This window comes from Brassica napus, chromosome C4 (assembly GCF_020379485.1).
Source record: "Brassica napus cultivar Da-Ae chromosome C4, Da-Ae, whole genome shotgun sequence".
NCBI classification, from domain to species: Eukaryota; Viridiplantae; Streptophyta; class Magnoliopsida; order Brassicales; family Brassicaceae; genus Brassica; species Brassica napus.
Genome location: NC_063447.1, coordinates 52,886,277 through 52,904,154, shown reverse-complemented (window position 1 = coordinate 52,904,154; position 17,878 = coordinate 52,886,277). Strand labels below are relative to the sequence as shown.

Here is a 17,878-nt window from a genome sequence, read left to right as displayed (position 1 = left end):
AGCTCCTACCATACATCTCCCTCTCCATTTCCCGCTCATACTCCTCTCGCTCGCGCTGCTGCACCCGCTCCTGCTCCTCCGGGTCCTCCGGGAATGATGAGTGTTGCGGAGTTGGTTCGACAGCCCGGTCGTGACCATCTTCCCTATCTCACTCCGTATCCACATGGACGAGGTCAAACATGGTAATTAAACGTATTTTTTTTTCATTAAAATTTGATTCATTATTAATAATTTGTTCTTTTTATTAGGTTCAACCGATCCGGGAACGGGATCAGCGCATGGTTCAACCGTATGATGTACTCGGCCCTCGACAAGGGACATCCGACTTTCACTGACTTCCCTACCGACAAGCAGCATCTATGGTTTCGTCAGTTTGCGGTAAGTATTCTAATTTTTTACTTATAGTTTTAATCTTTAATATAAATTTTTTACTAATTGTGTTTTTTTTTCAGCAAGAATTCAAATGGAATCCGGATGATACGCTTTTTATCTATCACCACTTTGTCCATAAAGTTATGGACAACTATGGGAACCAGATGCACGAGTGGAAGAAGAAGTGAGAAATAAACAAGGTTGTTTTTAATTTATTAAACAATTTTTTAATTTATTAAACTATTTTTTATTTAGTTAACTAATTTTTTTTTTTTTTATTAAAAGGTCCCAAAGTCGATGAACAACACGGTCTGGACGGAGTTGTGTGTGCATTGGGATAAGGAAGAGACAAAAGAAACTTCTTCCACTAACTCCACCAACCGCAGGAGCGAGCGTAAAGGGAAGGGCGTCTTCAAGCATAACTTGGATGCTCAATCTATTGCCACTCTGGGGGATCGCATGGTAAGTTCAGCCGTTTTTTTTTCAATTATTTAAGTTTTGAAATTTTATTTTTTGTGCATTTCTTCTAATTTCTAATGTTTGTTTAATTTATGTTTTTTTCAAGGCGGAAGAAAATGATGGCGAGCCGGTTGATGATCTCGCCCTAGTGAAGAGGGCGTATACCAACAAGAAGACCGGCCAGATTGATGATGGTCTTGTGAGGGAAGTGGTCACCCTGGTCCAAACTCAGGTGCAAGACGAAGTGTCTCAGTTTCAAACCGAGGATGACGATTCGACGGCTTCGACCAACTTGTCCCGGGTTCGAATCAACGAAATCATTGAATCGGTAAATTTTTTTTTTTAAAAGTTCAATTCATTTATTTCTTGATTTTTATTTTATCATCTTTTTATGTTATTTAAATTTGGCTATTTTCTATTTCAGTCGGTTCCAAAGAAGAAGGGACGTTTGGTCGGTTTGGGTCGTCGCTCCCGGTCGGTTCCTCCTTTTTCTGCACCACCGTCCTTTGTTGATCCAGAAATACTTACGACTCAGTTGAAAGACAAGGATGATCGGATATCTTTGTTGGAGACCCAGATGGCGGCTCAACAGGCGGGCTATGAGGCACAGATGAGGCTGAACCAGCAAATGATGGAGATGATGAAGAGGATGTACCCGAACGAGGTGTTCCCGAACGTGCAAGACCCGTAGTTTTTTTTTTTTTCAAAAACTCGGAATGTTTTATTTTTATTTGTACAACTTTGAATATTATCTAATATGTTTTCAATTTTAATTTTAATTTTATATTTTCGAATTTAAATTTCAAAAAATTTATTTTTAAAAAAAAAATTAATTTTTTTTTGAGATTCCGAGGAAATGAACCCTCAGAAATTTCCGACGAACATTTCCTCGGAATAAGTCGTCGGAATATACCGAGAGACTCCTTCCTCGGAATTTTTCGAGGGTTCCGTTCCTCGGAAATTTCCGATGAAAATTCTGAGGAACCTTTCGTCGGAACTTCCGAGGATTGGACCATCGGAAAGTCCATCGAAATATCCCGTGGAAGTTCTCCCTCGGTATATTCCGAGGACCTTTCCGACGAACTGGTGGTCTTCGGAGTTTCCTCGGAAATTCATTTCCTCGGAATTCCGTCGGAAATTCATTTCCTCGGATTTCCGTCGGAAATTTCCGAAGGATTTCCGAGGAAAAATGAATTTCCGAGGAGTTATTTCCGAGGACTTGTTTCGTCGGCATGTCGTCGGAATAACGTTAGTCCGACGACATACCGACGATTTTTTCCCTCGGTATGCCGCTGTTTTCTTGTAGTGTATAGAGAATTAAGATTGTTAGGAATGTCAATGTCACATATATAAATAATAAAAAAAAAAATTATAGCCAACTGTTTAATAGTTGGAAATCTATAAAAGTAGATATCCAATTGATAGGTCTGAAGTTCACTGCTAAAACTTATGTTTTATAAAACAAAATATTACATCGTAGTAAAATACGGTTCAATATGCCTACAGAATTCAATACCTCTTATAAATTGAATATACACGACTAATTTTGATACCAACAAATGAGTTAAGTAATACCACTGCTCGTTATACTTATGAGCAATAAAATTGAAGAGTTTTTTCGTCAATAAGTATAGCAGAGATCTAAATCTCTCTAAAATTAAATGTATGATGTATAACCAACGATAAGTTGGTCTACTAGATACAATTTTAGGGTTATATAGAAAATAACTTAGAGGCCATATAAGAAAATATCTAAAGAAATTAAAATTATATAGTCTAAACCTTATTAGAGGAATTTACCAATGTAACATGTCCGGTCCCTAACATGTCCACAACTTTCTAGTTGTTCTATATAGGCCTGGGCATTTCGGGTATCGGTTCGGTTCGGTTCGGGTATTTCGGGTTTCGGGTAGTTCGGATAGGGGTTAGAGGATTCATTTAGTACTTGACCTATTTTCGGTTCGGTTCGGTTCAGATAGTTTCGGGTTCGGTTCGGTTCGGATAGTAAATGTAGGAACCGGAAAATATCCGAAAAAAGTTCGGTTCTCATTTGGATCCGGTTCGGGTTCGGATAGTTCGGGTAGTTCGGATAATTTGGATAAAATATCGGTTATTTAGGGTAAAATATCAAATAATTAAGATGATTTACATAAAAATTTGGATATTTTGGATTACTTTGGATATTTCGGATAAAACTATCCGGATACTTTCGGATACTTTCGGGTAGTTTGGATACTTTATAATAATTTAGTTATCATCAAGGATTTTCAGATACTTTTAATAGAATTTTAAATTTAAAATATATATTTAATGATGTTATATGTATATATAATTAATATTTTTATATATTCGGGTACCCGTTCGGTTCTCGGTTCGGTTCCGGTTCGGTTCGGTTATTTCGGATATAAAAATATAGGAACCGTTCGGGTATTTGAGGGTATTAGTCCGGTTCCGGTTTCGGGTATTTCGGTTCGGTTCCGGTTCGGTTCTTCGGTTCCGGTTATTTTGCCCAGGCCTAGTTCTATATATGCATATTATCATTATTAAAAGGATAAAATAAAGACAAAACGCAATTTAGGAAATAGGTATTTTGGTAAATTAAAGAGGAAGTACGGCAAGACTTTTTGTACGGCGAGTTGTGTTGAGTCATGGAAACGTCATCGATAAATAGTCGTGAGTCAGACGCTCTAGAGTGTTTTACTATTAATCATGCTCTCTTTTATTCGCGTGTGCATCTCAAACTCCAACGTTTCAAAAAAGGTTTCCATTATTATTGTCCTCGTCGTGGAAGATTGTTCATCTCTTCATTTAGCATCACGCATGAAAATTACGTAACGTGTTATCTTGGATGTTTTAGGTGTGGAAGTTAATTCTTAATGACTGCAGCCAATTTTTCATGAGTTCATACTTTAAGTTTTCTATAAATCGAAACTTAGATAAATCTATTAAAAAACATATTATATAGAATAAACTCTGTCCCATCATTGTTTTTAACATAATAATGTTAATTCAATTTATAATTATATAATTCATAAAATATTTAATTCAATATTTTAATATGCTTAGTAATATAAGATCATTTTATCATAATAAGTCTTATAAAAAGCTTACAAATCTATATTTTAACTAATTAGTTAAATTCATAAATAAAATAAAATTTATATTTAATAAATAAACTTTAATTTCAACTGAGACAAATAAAAATGTAATGCTATACGTACATATAGTCTATAAATATAATTAATTTATTAACTTAATAATAAATATAAGCAGACCTATAATTTAATAATTTAAGCCATGTTCGTTTGAGAGTTGCGAAGCCACTGTTGGAAACTATTAAAATGTCACTTTCTCCGTTTCAAAAAGATACATACTCTACCAATTTTTTTTTGTTTCAAAATGATACATTTATTTTAAAAAATTTCAGTGCACTTTTTATCAACTAATAATGACTAATTGTAAACTTTAAGAAAATTCTTATTGGTTTAAAATTATACGAAATAGATAATCACAGAAAATTATGCATTTAATATATTTTATTAATTTGTGTGAAAAATCTAAAACATGTATCATTTTGAAACGGATGGAGTATTTTGATTCTCAGTTGCTGAACCAGTGACTAATCACAGTGATCATAATTGAAAAATTAACGCAAATACCACATTCATAGTACCACTATTCTTTTTTTTTTTTTTGTCATCTCATAGTACCACTATTCATTTTTACACTAATCACTTTTACCCTCACTTTTAATGAAGGGTAAAAGACACTTATACCCACAAGATTAACTAATCTAGACTTAGGTTTAGAGTTGAGAGGTGAGACAAGATTTTTAGAAGATGAAATTTAAGATTCTAATAAATATATAAATAAATACTTAAAAAATATTAAAAAATTAAAAAAATAGATTCAAACATAATTTTCGATTTTCAAAATGAAATTTTGAAAAAAGAAAAAAAAAATTGAAAATAAAAATTAAAAAAAAAAAATTATAAAAAAGTTCGAATTTGAAAAAGTATAATTCGAAAACATAATTTTTTTTTATTTAAATAATGATTTATTATATATATATAACAAGGGTATAAGAGTCTTTTGCCACTTAATGAAGAATGTATTTTTGAAAATGTCTCTTTTAGTGGTGGTAAAGATGAAAAGTGGTTCCATGCAAGTGGTAAACTTAAAATTTCCTCATCATAATTTGTAAATTGAAAACATTTATTTACAACAATCTAATCTATTAATTTATTGTCCTATTTTTATCTACTTACAAATAGTCTTAGGTTGGTCCATTACATTTAACTATCTTTCCTATTATTTCTATTTATACATAACTTAATTATTATTAAATATATACCCTAACCTAAAATTAAGGAACTAAATAACTAATCCATTTTTAATAATGAATTCAATTTATGTTAACACTACTTTTAAGTAAATAATCAATTATATTTTATTTATTAATATAAAAAAATATATATATGCCTACTAATTCATATATACAGTTGTAATTTAATTCAAATGCAAAAAAAAAAAACAAATTCTATAAAATCCTCACCAAATACATAATAATATATTTTTTTATACATAAAGTATTAAAATTAGATATATATATATAATGATATGTTGGAACATGTTATCATTGATATTTTTTATGAGTATAGTTTTACGGGTTATTCCAACACATATAAAATATTTATCAAATATAAAATTAATTGAACAAAACATAAAACATACTTAAAGTTATGCTTGAGTGTTCAGGTACCTGTTGCAATACGGATTGGGTTTTTGGAATTTTGATTCTAATTTATTTCACATCTTAGGTCTCATTATGTTAAATTTGTAAGTACAGAAGAACAAGTTTGGATATAACACATAGGTTTTACTTCTAAATTGTATCACATCTAAAATCCATAAAGTAACACTATATTGTTCTCATTTAGGTTATATGGGTTCATATATATCCGAAGTTAAATCCAAAACTGAAAAGCAAAACATAAGAAATAGAATTGGATATTTAAGGTACTCATTGAAGATTTAAATAATTATTTGTATATATAATTTCAAAATAAATATAGAATTGAATATTTGAAGTACATATTTATGTTTCATATATTTATATTTGCGATTGATTTAGAATTTTGGTCGGTTTTTGGATTTTTTTTTGTTTTTTTGTGTTTTCCATTCGGGTTCGGCTAATAATACTTCGTGTTTGGATATTTGATGTACCACACTATAAGACCTATTATGGGATTTCTTATATTTTGGATTGGGTACTGATCACCTTTTTTTTGTTTGAGTTTGGTTGGACTTTGGGTTAAAGATTTTATGTCAAGACCTATTTTAAATGAAGAGAAAATGTGATTTATAAAAAAAATTACCAAAAAATTAAAGCGCGGATAAAAATCTAGTTTAACAATTAAATAGCGGTCACATGGGTAAAAATGGAAAAGTTGAAATGGGAAGTTTTTTTTTCCTTTTTTTGCGAAGTTCCCCATCATTTTCCTCTTATAAAATTGGACAACCAAGGTATTTACATATAGTATCTTGGCTTAGCGGTCAATGCCTCATACTGTAAATTAATATATATATGTGGCACATAATAACCATTTAAACCCGGCTCTAATTAAGTGTATGATCCAGTAACCTTAATTAGTACGATACAAAGGTTTTTAGCTTGAAAGTTTTACGTACAACTTGTTTTTTCTATACCTTTTTCGCAATTCAATGAACCTTCTACTCTGTAGTTCTTTAGCACCAGGTGTCCTTTTATTGTTATAAGTCTCATACACAATTAGAAAATGACTAATTCTTAACACTGAAGTTTTTTCCATGCCTTGATTTGTTTGCTTTTTCTTTTTTTTTTTCATTGAAAGGTAGGAGATGATTGTCAAGTTTTCTACAGTTCAATTCCAATACAATGTCCTAATTTCAGTTTTCAGCTTCTCGTATCAGCTTTTATTTTTCCCCTGCTCTTCATTTCTCTGCAGGTTCCAACTCCCAAAATCAATTTCAGCTCCAATTCGCTTCTATCTTTCAGGTAATTCAGTAAAACTCTCGTTTCAACAAATTTATCTTGTAAGTTGCAAAAAAAAAACAAATTTATCTTGTATACTTGGAGGTTTGATTATCATTTGAATGTTTTTATTAATCCTCAAAATAAAATTGGGTTTCGATCATATTTGACTTAAATGTGTTTGGTTGAATTTTTCTTCGATCCTTCAGTTCAACACAAAACTTTTTTTGCATGAATCACATGGGTTTTGAATTATCTAAATCCTGATAATCTAATTTCATAAAAGGGTGTTAAATCGTTTTTACTAAAAACTTTCTTGCTAAAACAGTAACTGCGAAAAATAGCTTTCAGTAAATCCGTACAAGACAAAGTACATTAGGAGCGCGTGAACTGAAGTGTTCATATATGTTTGGAAAAGGGTTGAAAATAATATAAGATTGAATAAAAAAGTAATACATATTAAGATTATTTTATGGTCCATGATTCACGCCGCCATTCACAGAAGAAGTTGACCATTAAATATTTGGAATTTACAAGATGTTTTAGTAATACAAGTTGCAAGATTCTAGACTCGAAAATTTACGGACTAGCCTACCATTTACCTAATTAATAAAATAGGTTATAAACCAAATAATGATCGACCATGGACCAGTCCGTACTGCAGGCTCAATCCGGGACATGATAAAGACAACCAGAGACTATGTATTTATCTAGTATATATTTCATGTATATCTGTAACATAGTGTTTATCCTTATCCTTATCTTGTTAGGATAAACATGACCTTATGACGGTCTAATACCTTGTATATATATGGACTTTCGACAGTAATGATAACATAAGTATTTTCCCAACACTTCATTTACAACACGTTATCAGCACGACGTTGCTCTCATAAACCCTAATCCTAAAAACCAGAAATAAATCCGAGCAGTAAAAACCATAATTCCCGACAAACTTCAAACAGCTCTATTCCTCAACTCCGGTGGATCCAGACGACGAGCCAGATACCAAATTAAAGCTCTTGACGAGACGAAGCCAACGCCGCTAACCCCGCATCAATCGGAGTTCGGACGCGCCCCCACGCTCAGCTACAATACAGGCGGAAAATTTGTTCCAGAAACCAAAATCTCTCTCAACCATATACCAGTCTCCTATTCCAACAAGCAGCAACAAAAACAATAATTCCTAGCAATCCATCAGCTAGCCAGGAAGATCTCTAACTGATAGACCGATCAACCCATCAAAAGTTTTCAGGTATCATCGAAAACTCATCTAAAACCCATAAAGTATTAAATACCCCAATCCGCAGCCATGTAGCTATATTTAGCAACATGTCTCTGCAAATAAAATAAAACCATAAACCATAAACTCTTTAAAATCTCGAACCTGAACTTGTTTTGAACATGTTCTTAATCTGAAACTGATTTTAAAATTGTTTAAAACTTTTCCTGATGATAGTTTCACATTAGAACTGTTTAGGATTGAAAGTTAAACAATTTTTTTTAAAAATCTGACTGCTATATGTTGAAAGAAACCGACTGTTACTTGCTTAAAATTATCATTATTGTCCTGTTTAATGTTCTTATCTGATCTGAATCAACTAGAACTGTTAAGGACTGCATGTTACATATTTTTTTTTTGAAAATCTGATCATGGTTTCATAAATTAATCCGAGGTTTTACCTCATGTTCTTGTCTGAGAAATTTGTTTTCTTGATGATTGATAACGACTAGAACTTGATTAGGATTGAAAAAAATATTTTTTTAATATTTAAAATCGAAATATCAGAGATATATCTGAGAAAATATATTTATTTTTAAATCGAAAAGTATATAATAAATTGCTTGAATAAATCAAATCTTCCTGATTTATTTTTTTAAGTCACAATAATTTCTGATTTGATTATTTTTCAAAAAAATAATAATAAATATATGGTATATTTTTCGAAAACCCTAACCTGATTTCATGATTGAATTGGTTTGCTTGATTGCATATTGTTTGCATACTAATATTGCATACTGAACATGAAATCTCGACTGTTAGGGATATAGATCATTCATAGTTTTCAAGCAATCTGATCTGAACTGAAAAAAAAAATCATTATACTAAATGATCCGATCCAATGGGATGAAGAAAATATGGAACATTTTCCTGATCATCTAAGATAGAATCCCTAAAGGCCTTGAAACCTTGTGTTTGAAATAAGAGGACCTTAAACCGTATGGTTTTAAGAAAATGCATCATTTAGAATTTTTTTCTCTTTTGGTCCGTGTGTGGCATTGATATGAAGCATGAAAATTTTCAAAAAGATTACTTGATTAAGACCTGTTTTGAATAATGATTTCAGATGTCGAGTTTCATACCCTCAGATTACAAAGCCCTTGATCTCTCTGGAGATAATTATCTTGATTGGGCTATAAACACTTCAGCCGTCTTGAAGTCTAGAGGACTTGGGAAGTGCATCAAGTATGGCAATGACACCCTTGCGTGTGAAAGACACAGAGCCATAATGATTACCATCTCTGTGAGGACCTAAGAGACGAGTTTGGATATGTTAATGATCCTCATAATCTCTGGTCATTTTTGAATTCTAGATTCTGTGAGCCATTGTTGCACGAATCCAAGAAAAAATGGGAAGCTCTAAGGTTCCAGGATTATGAATCCGTGGACAATTATCACTCTGATCTTATGAGAATCACCTATAGTCTTAGACTATGTGGTGAATTGGTAACAAACGAGGATTTGTTAAACAAAACTCGTGACACATTCCATTCAGAGGAAGTGTTGTTATCACATCAGGCCAAAGGTTTCACCACCTATTATTACCTGTTCTCATATTTATTAGACATTGAGCAAAAGAAGCAGAAAATGATGGATAACATCAGACGGTTTAATGACATCATGGAGATATATTATGAAGTACTAGACAATGAGATGAAAATCCTTGAAGCTAATAAAGCCACATTTGATAAGAAGAGATCTGAGGAGGATTCTGAGTGGACACTCATGGACCATGAGGTCGGATTATACATTGAATAATTTTCTGACATTCTGATTTTTTGTTTTCATATCTGATTTGATTTATTTGTTATTCATTTATGTTATTGAAATAATAAAAACAATTTTGTTTTTATATATTATCTTGCTTGGTCTTGCTTGATGATTCTTGATTAAATAACAAATAAAACCTTAATAAAAGGATAATCAGTCCACTGATAGTTGATTTCATGCATGGTTTAACTTTACCTTGATTGTATAGGTTTAATTTTACCTTCCTCCAATCACATAAAATCAATTGTTGGGTGTAGACTAATGAGTCAGTTCACTGATAGATTGATTTCTCGCATAGATTTAACTTCATCTTGATTGTATAAGTTCAACTTTACCTTCCTACAATCACTTGAAATCAATTAATTGGTACTGACAATGGCAAAAGACACGAAATTATTCAGACCCATTGAGTTATAAAGATTTATAACATTCTACATTGAACCAGTGAGCAAAGAAAATACGATTTCTTTCAGATTTTTGAAAAATCGCCTAAAAGCATTATGAATGCCTATACCCATATTTTCTACTGATTTATTCTATGCTAAGGATCAGTATGAAAGAGGCATAAAGCCATGGTAACCAGTATGGTTCACCACGAAATAAACACTTATGGCATGACCAGATTAGCCATCTTGATCCAAAATGATGAAAAATTAATTAAGGCACAAAATGATATAAAATCTCACAATGTGTTATAAGTACACAAAAGGCTCCACTGTCCTAAGCACTACCCTAAAACCCAAAATCTCCACAATGTGTTCATAAGTACACAAAAGGAATTATGTATAAAATCACTACAAATAATTAAGGCTCCACTGTCCTAACCACATATATGAAATTAAGATGAGTATGATAACCCACAGAAATCCATGATCATATCATAAATTCGGATTCCATGATCATATCATAAATTCGGATTCCATGGTTCACAACCATAATATACACGGCTGGAAAGCTTTAAAGCCCTCACTAATGGTACATCACCCACGTCCAGCCTAAAGCTTAAGGACATTATGTATATAAATATTGATTTACATCAGGCCATACATGTAAGCATAGACATTCCCACCTCTGAATGATTAAGGGTCATAAACCAGACATATACACAAACCATCTTAAGAAAATACGAATATTCCACCACATATATGTGTGCCATTTAAGATGGAACCTCAGATGAGGATTGAGAATATATATTAGATAAATAAGACTTCCTCCACGAAACTATAATGTATCTTGTGCCAAACATGGATGATTTAATCAAGTGGCCAAGAACACAGATTACAAAAGATAGTAATCTGATTATCCAACTTTGAAAGGAGAAAGTTATCAGGCTGATAAAGAGTAAAGAGTAAAAGAGAAATATAATGGTATCAACCATAGTTGTCTTGGCAAGATCCTCAGACCAAAGATTATGATCTAGACGTTCTAAAAGAATATGATCAAAAGATATAAAAGCTAGCAGAAATATATGCCAGACACACTGACCCGAAAAGAAAAAATGACTATGTCATACCAGCTTAAGAACCACGAATTAGATGTTTAAGAGACACAATCAAGTTGCTACAATGTATATTATAGATAGACAAATAAGTTCCAAATAATAAGGAACCTCAGAAAGTAATGAAAGGTGCTCAGAATCGTACAAATCCGAGTTCATAAGAGAAACCAGTTCAGATAGAGAAATAAGGTTGCGCAACCACACATCTAAGGTACCAGACCATGTAGTTTGGGACGCCAAACTGCAAGTTATAAAGGTCTTGGATAATAAGATCTCAAAATCTAATTAGATCATGTCTGGAACAGTATGAAACTAAAGATAAAAAGTGTTAACACCAAAGATGTATTTACATACATAAGAGCTCATAAAAGATTGTAGTACTTGGGATTTGAAGGATATAACCTGAGGATCATGAACCCACGGAGAGTACTCATAAAACCTATATAGGGACGTGGGGTGTTCAAAGAATTCAAAGTAATTATAAGACAGAAGGGCGTAGTAACCATGTACATACAGAAAAGCCATCTAAGAAAGAAACTAGTGAATGGATCTTGTGAGATAAGAAATTCCGTGAGATTAAAGGACATGACCACATGGTATAGTGTGTCCATGTTCCTTCTAAATAACGTTCAAGTATAGCTTGATTACACAAGGATACTCACAAGGACCAAGGAACAATTTATAAAGAGATATGCTCCTATATGGTGGATGCTACTACAGAAAATCAAGTTTGATTTTGTCTGGATATTTACTAAAGAAATAATGGTGTAGTAAGCAGCGAATGGATCACTGGATAAAGGTATCAACGTACCATAGAAATATGAGAAAGAAATTCTCATAGAACAAGCTTTGTTCCTAAGTTGTTTATGGATTGTAATATACAGCAGCTGTAAGTAATATGAAAGACTAAGTATTTACTTAGTGCAGTCAGTCCATACAAAAAATATTATAATTCCTTGTGATCATAATAAAGACCAACTGAGAGAAAAAGGTTTAATGGTTCAAAGGTTCAATAATACAAGTTATCGATTGATTAAACAGGCTATGTTTTACATATGGAAAGTCTGTAGAAAAATCATAGCCGTGTGTGTGTGTGTATGATTAAGTCAGCACGTCTAAGTGAGAACCATAAACCAGGATAGTGACCAGAAGGATGTCTGGTCGTGGCTTAATGATTATAAGCATTGCTAAAGCAAGAAAAGATCGATAACCATGTACAAAGGACATGAGTGTATGACTGCGAATTCATTGTGTGATGAGTTTCATTGCAGCAAATAATTATTGATGGTATGACCTTAGACACTCATGATTATGAACGAATATAGACAAGGTCTATAGCTCAACATGGATCGACAAAAGAAAATAAAGAATGATTGGTTAAAGTGGATAAAGCCATTGGCACATACGAAGATATATAAGTCCGAATGAACGAAAGATATGAAGTAAAGTTGTTCGTATGTGTTCTGGGTCTATGACTCAATATATATTGAATGTCCACGTTTTGGGAAAGCCATATAACCAAAGAGAATCCGTGGGACATGAAAAAGGACCTGCAAGTAAAGTTTTATTGCAGATTATAAAGTCCATCCGAGCACCGTTTGAAGCACCATCAGTTCAACCAAGACATGGAGTGATCAGCAGCAAAGATGTACATCCTGACCACATCTTAATGGAGTTCCAAAAGACATACCAACGTCCAAGACTTACAAGTTCATTAAAGGAGGATCCAGCTGATCATCTTCACCAAGTCATAGGCAACTTCAACGTTCAAGAAGACTCGGATACCAGATGGGAATGCGTATACTACAGTGATGCATTCATCTGGGGGAGTTCATGTGTTGTACTCTTTTTCCTGTCCTTGGTTTCCCATTTTGCCACATTGGTTTTGGGGTTTTTCAGGAGAGGTTTTAATGAGGCAACATTAAGCATGCAACGAACCTGTACCGGATGTGTCGATCAAGGGGGAGTGTTATAAACTAAATGATGATCGACCATGGACCAGCCCGTACTGCAGGCCCAATCCGGGACATGACATAGACAACCAGAGACTATGTGTTTATCTAGTATATATTCCATGTATATCTGTAACATAGTGTTTATCCTTATCCTTATCTTGTTAGGATAAACATGACCTTATAACGGTCTAATACCTTGTATATATATGGACCTTCTGGTCGACAGTAATGATAACAAAAGTATTTTCCCAACACTTCATTTACAACAAAATCATGATTCTTCACGCTTTACAACAACGTGGATAATTTTGTCCCACATTGTTAGATTTAAGAGTGTTTAAATGAAAAAAAAGAGTTGATCAAAAAAGAGTGTGTTTAGATGAACTAATTATCTTGACTCCAAATTCGTTGACACTTCACAGTCAAAGACTTGCAGTGCGGTGGGGTCTAAACATCTCATTATTGTTTTCGGATTAGTATGCTGTTACAATCAAATTTTGGGGGTTTAGGGTTTGACTGGTTCCATCCGCAAACGCAGCTTTTGCGGCTGGTAGCGGTTGTTAGCATTTTGCAATAATAATTCAAACCGTTCTAAACTGTTTTAAACCGCTATAAACCTTATAAATTCAAAAATTGTTTCCAGCTAACGTTTGCTGTTGCGAGCAATTGCAAGAAGATTTTTTTTTCTTTTTTTTTAAACAATATAAATATAAAAATAAAAATAATCAATAAAATTTTTAAATTGAAACTATAAATATTCTTAAATATATCTATTATATTTTAATTAATATTATAATCTTTTTTTATAAAATATTTTCTATAATTTTAAAATTTTAAAACTATAACTTTCTAAATATAATTTTTATATTTATTTTAATATCATGATTTTGATATTTTTATAATTATATAAAATGTAAATATTGTTAATTTATTATTTAACTGCTGCTGCATTTGGTAGTTAACCAGTCTTAAGTATTCCGCAAACGCACTAATTTCTAACCGCATAATCAGTCGTACAAATCTATTAAAACCGCTAGAAATCGCAACCACCCGCAACCGCAACCGCTACGGTTGAACCAGTAAGACCCTTAATTTAATAAAAAAATAACAATTTTTAACAATCCAAAAACCTATAATTATATATATATATATATATATATTAACTCTTAAAATTCGGTCTAAATACTTTCCTATACTATGCGGTAAGTTTGTTCGTCGATTCAATATGGTAAAATAATTGAAGGGGGGCAATTAATATTTTGGCCTTTGCTTATGTTGGTGTAAGAAAATTGACAACGAATCTCATTTGTATTAGGTAAAGTTATTACCTGGTGATAGCATAATCTATTACTCCAATCCCCTATGTATTATTTGAGAAGCATTACAACTTTTTTTTGTAGCCACATGTCATCACTAGAATGATTTTTAGAATCATTAGAGAAATATGTTGGTCCATCTAATTATATAATAAGTTTTTTATTAAACTAACAATAAATTCATCATTAATGTACTTTATTATTTCCTTAAATAAAATTTACGGAATTGCCTAATGTGGCTAAAGTATATATATGACAATTAATGATTTTGAATAATAAAGATTTGATAAAAAATAGTGTATCTTCTATCATATTTGTTTAATTTTAAACTATTAAATAAATTAAACAACCACAATAACCATATAATAAAATTTAGATTTTTATGTATATGTTATATTTTGAATTTTTACAAACGGCTATAAATTACTAAAACTGTTAAAAATCTCACATTCAAATTTTATGATCCATATTTTAAAATTTTTGTTATGACAAAATACAAATGATTACAAAAATTATATAAGTAAAAAGTCTAACTTAATCAATTATTAAGATTAATATATATATCGTTTTAAATTAAACTATAAGCCATATAAAATACAATATTTTAGTTTCAAAATTTACTTTGAACAGTTTTTTTGATAAAAGTTTTGAACGATCATTGACAACTTATTTTTTTGTAAATTATAAATTTTTAAAACTATTAATCCCACAATGAAAATTTTGTTATCAGTAATTTAATTTTTTTTCTATAAAAGATACAAATGATCAAAAAGCTATATGAGTAAAATCATCATTTAATAGACATTAATATTAAAAATATACTAAAATATATTATTTATGTTAGTATCATTTAAATTTAATAACATATCCTATCAAATATATAAAAAATATTTTTTGAAGTAATAAAATTGATTTATATGTTCGCACCAATTTAATTATATATTTAATAGTTACTGACTTTTAATTATTTAATATATATTTATTATTTCATAATATGTAAAAATATTTAATACATAAAATAATTTATATATATAATGTTGATCACGCGTAAGGCACAGATCTTAACCTAGTGATTAATATTTGTGGTAGTTAGGAGGGGGGGGGGGCAATTAACCAAATTGACCACACAAACCATAAAACCTCTTTCCTTATTGATTAAATATGTAACGCATGGCACTCGCCAAGTCAAATCAAACCAAACTAACTTGGGACTTGTCGCAAGTCCGACTTGGTTCCATCTCCTTTGATGTTTGTTATCAGTACTGACCGTCTTAATCCTCTCACAGACCAGATTGGGCATGAGTTCTCACAAAAATATATTATACATATTCAGATGTTATCAGATTATTTGTTTGGCTTAGAGTGGAGGACTGTTTTCTTGAAAAAGGATCTCCTTACAAAAGCAAGAAGGCGCCTATTGTTCAAAGCCTAGTAAAAATTTGTTTACAACCAACAAAAGCCAACAAGTTATTTTAATCAGATTCTCAGGTTTGTTTCGTTGTAAGAAGAATATCGATGTAATTAATTAAACAACAGTTTTTATTCACTTCAATTTATGATTAGGATTAATGTTTATCAATTGTTTTTGTTTTTCTGTTCGGCCCAATGAGCGAACCGGGTAGGCCATCAACACAATTCATTACGAAATTCAACTCTCGTTTTAAAAGGAAGATGTAAATTGTGCAAAGCCCAATAAGGCAATAAGTATGTTCTTAGTAACTATTTAGGTCGGATATGGGATATTTCATATGGTTTACTCGTTGCTTCACCTTGGCTTTTGCTACTGGTATGAATAGTTTGCAAGTGGGTAGAAGTTTTGTCCTATAAGGGGATAAAATACGTCCAATGAACGCAATTTTTCCCCACGTAATATCGCCATAATGAGCCACAGGAGGAGCAAAGTTTATTTATCGAAGACATTTCAACGAGTAATTAATAAACTCTTAAAGAGAGAGTGCTTAACAAGAAGTGAGTGGGATTTGACTGAGGAAACTTGTCTAGAGATGAGGTTTCTATATGTTATTTTGGTGGTAAAAATAATAATATGATCCTAAGGAGAGCGCATTAGAACTCTCTCTTGACGAGTCTAACTAGGAAGGCCTTCGATAACTTTAGTCATATATGTAGATCGTAAAATCTACACTAAGTATTTGATAGTGATCATGGTTTAATTTAGAAAAGATAAACTGATGTAGGCAACGATATCTTTAGAACACAATAATGTAATCAATTTCCAGTAGGCAAAGATGAACTTTATTGATGAATAAGGGTGAATACAATTGATGAATTAAGATCGAACGTTACAAGTGAGATCGATAAGATAAAAGACTTAAAACTAGATGAAAACGAGGTCGATGTATGGGTATAGCTCTCTCTAGGGTTTTCAACATGTCTTTCTTCTGCATCGATCTCTTCTTATAATGGGTTGCTTCCACGATCTCCGCAACTGCTCCGCGATCTCCAGTTCCCCGAATCGATCTCTTCCTGATTCGTCGAAGTTGGGCTTCTTCGTAGTCGCGGGGCCCAAGCCATTTAGGCCCATTATCTAATTGTCCGAAATTAGGTCCAACAATATGGATCATTTGACTCTTTTTATTAGGCAAAAAATAGATGTGAGCATCTCCTCTTGTGCAGAACTTTTTTTTGGTATGAATATTAAATTTTATACCATTTTTCTTTTTGATAGAAATTACATAGAACACAAGTAGCATAAAGAAACAAAAACTACTATAACACATGAAATTAAAAAAAAACGCAACTTCCCTGAATAGAAGAGCAAAATGAACAAATTCTAGCATGACAGAAATAAGCATTGCCACAAGAAAAGAGAGCCGTGATAATAAAAACATGCATGAGCTGAATAGTGAAACAATAGGTGATTTATCATGAAGGAATGTACTTCTTTGCTGGTGAAGTAAGCCATCCCTTTCCAAACCTTTCGAGGAGCGCCTACCTGCAAATGAGGATAAAATACAAAAAGATGTTATGTGATGATTATAAAGTTAGAGCATCCCCAATGTGTGACTCCAAAATGGTGCAACACCAAAATGAAGTTGAGTTTTACTCCAATGTATTATTTCATTTTTTACTCCAAAATTTTATAATCTAAAATAATTCTATTTTTATTTAATTAATAATTGTTAATAAGACCTCCTACTAATAAAATTTTACCAATTAACCCCAACTATCTTATGTTTACAAAAATCCCATAAA

The 17,878-nt window shown here is 31.9% G+C and overlaps 1 protein-coding gene across 1 annotated transcript; it reads left to right on the top strand.

Annotated features, from left to right (window-relative positions):
- The first annotated feature begins 9,192 nt into the window (after window positions 1-9,192).
- Window positions 9,193-9,884, top strand: LOC125586181. The gene is made up of 2 exons (XM_048756008.1): window positions 9,193-9,332; window positions 9,440-9,884. The coding sequence occupies exons 1-2, from the start codon at window positions 9,193-9,195 to the stop codon at window positions 9,882-9,884; spliced, it is 585 nt and encodes a 194-aa protein (XP_048611965.1).
- The last annotated feature ends 7,994 nt before the right edge of the window (window positions 9,885-17,878 follow it).

Excerpts from the sequence above, each read along its gene's own strand:
- LOC125586181 (XM_048756008.1), top strand. The coding sequence starts at position 9,193 with ATGTCGAGTTTCATACCCTCAGATTACAAAGCCCTTGATCTCTCTGGA. Across the intron at positions 9,333-9,439 it reads TATGGCAATGACACCCTTGC|ATTCTGTGAGCCATTGTTGC; the intron begins GTGTGAAAGACA and ends TTTGAATTCTAG.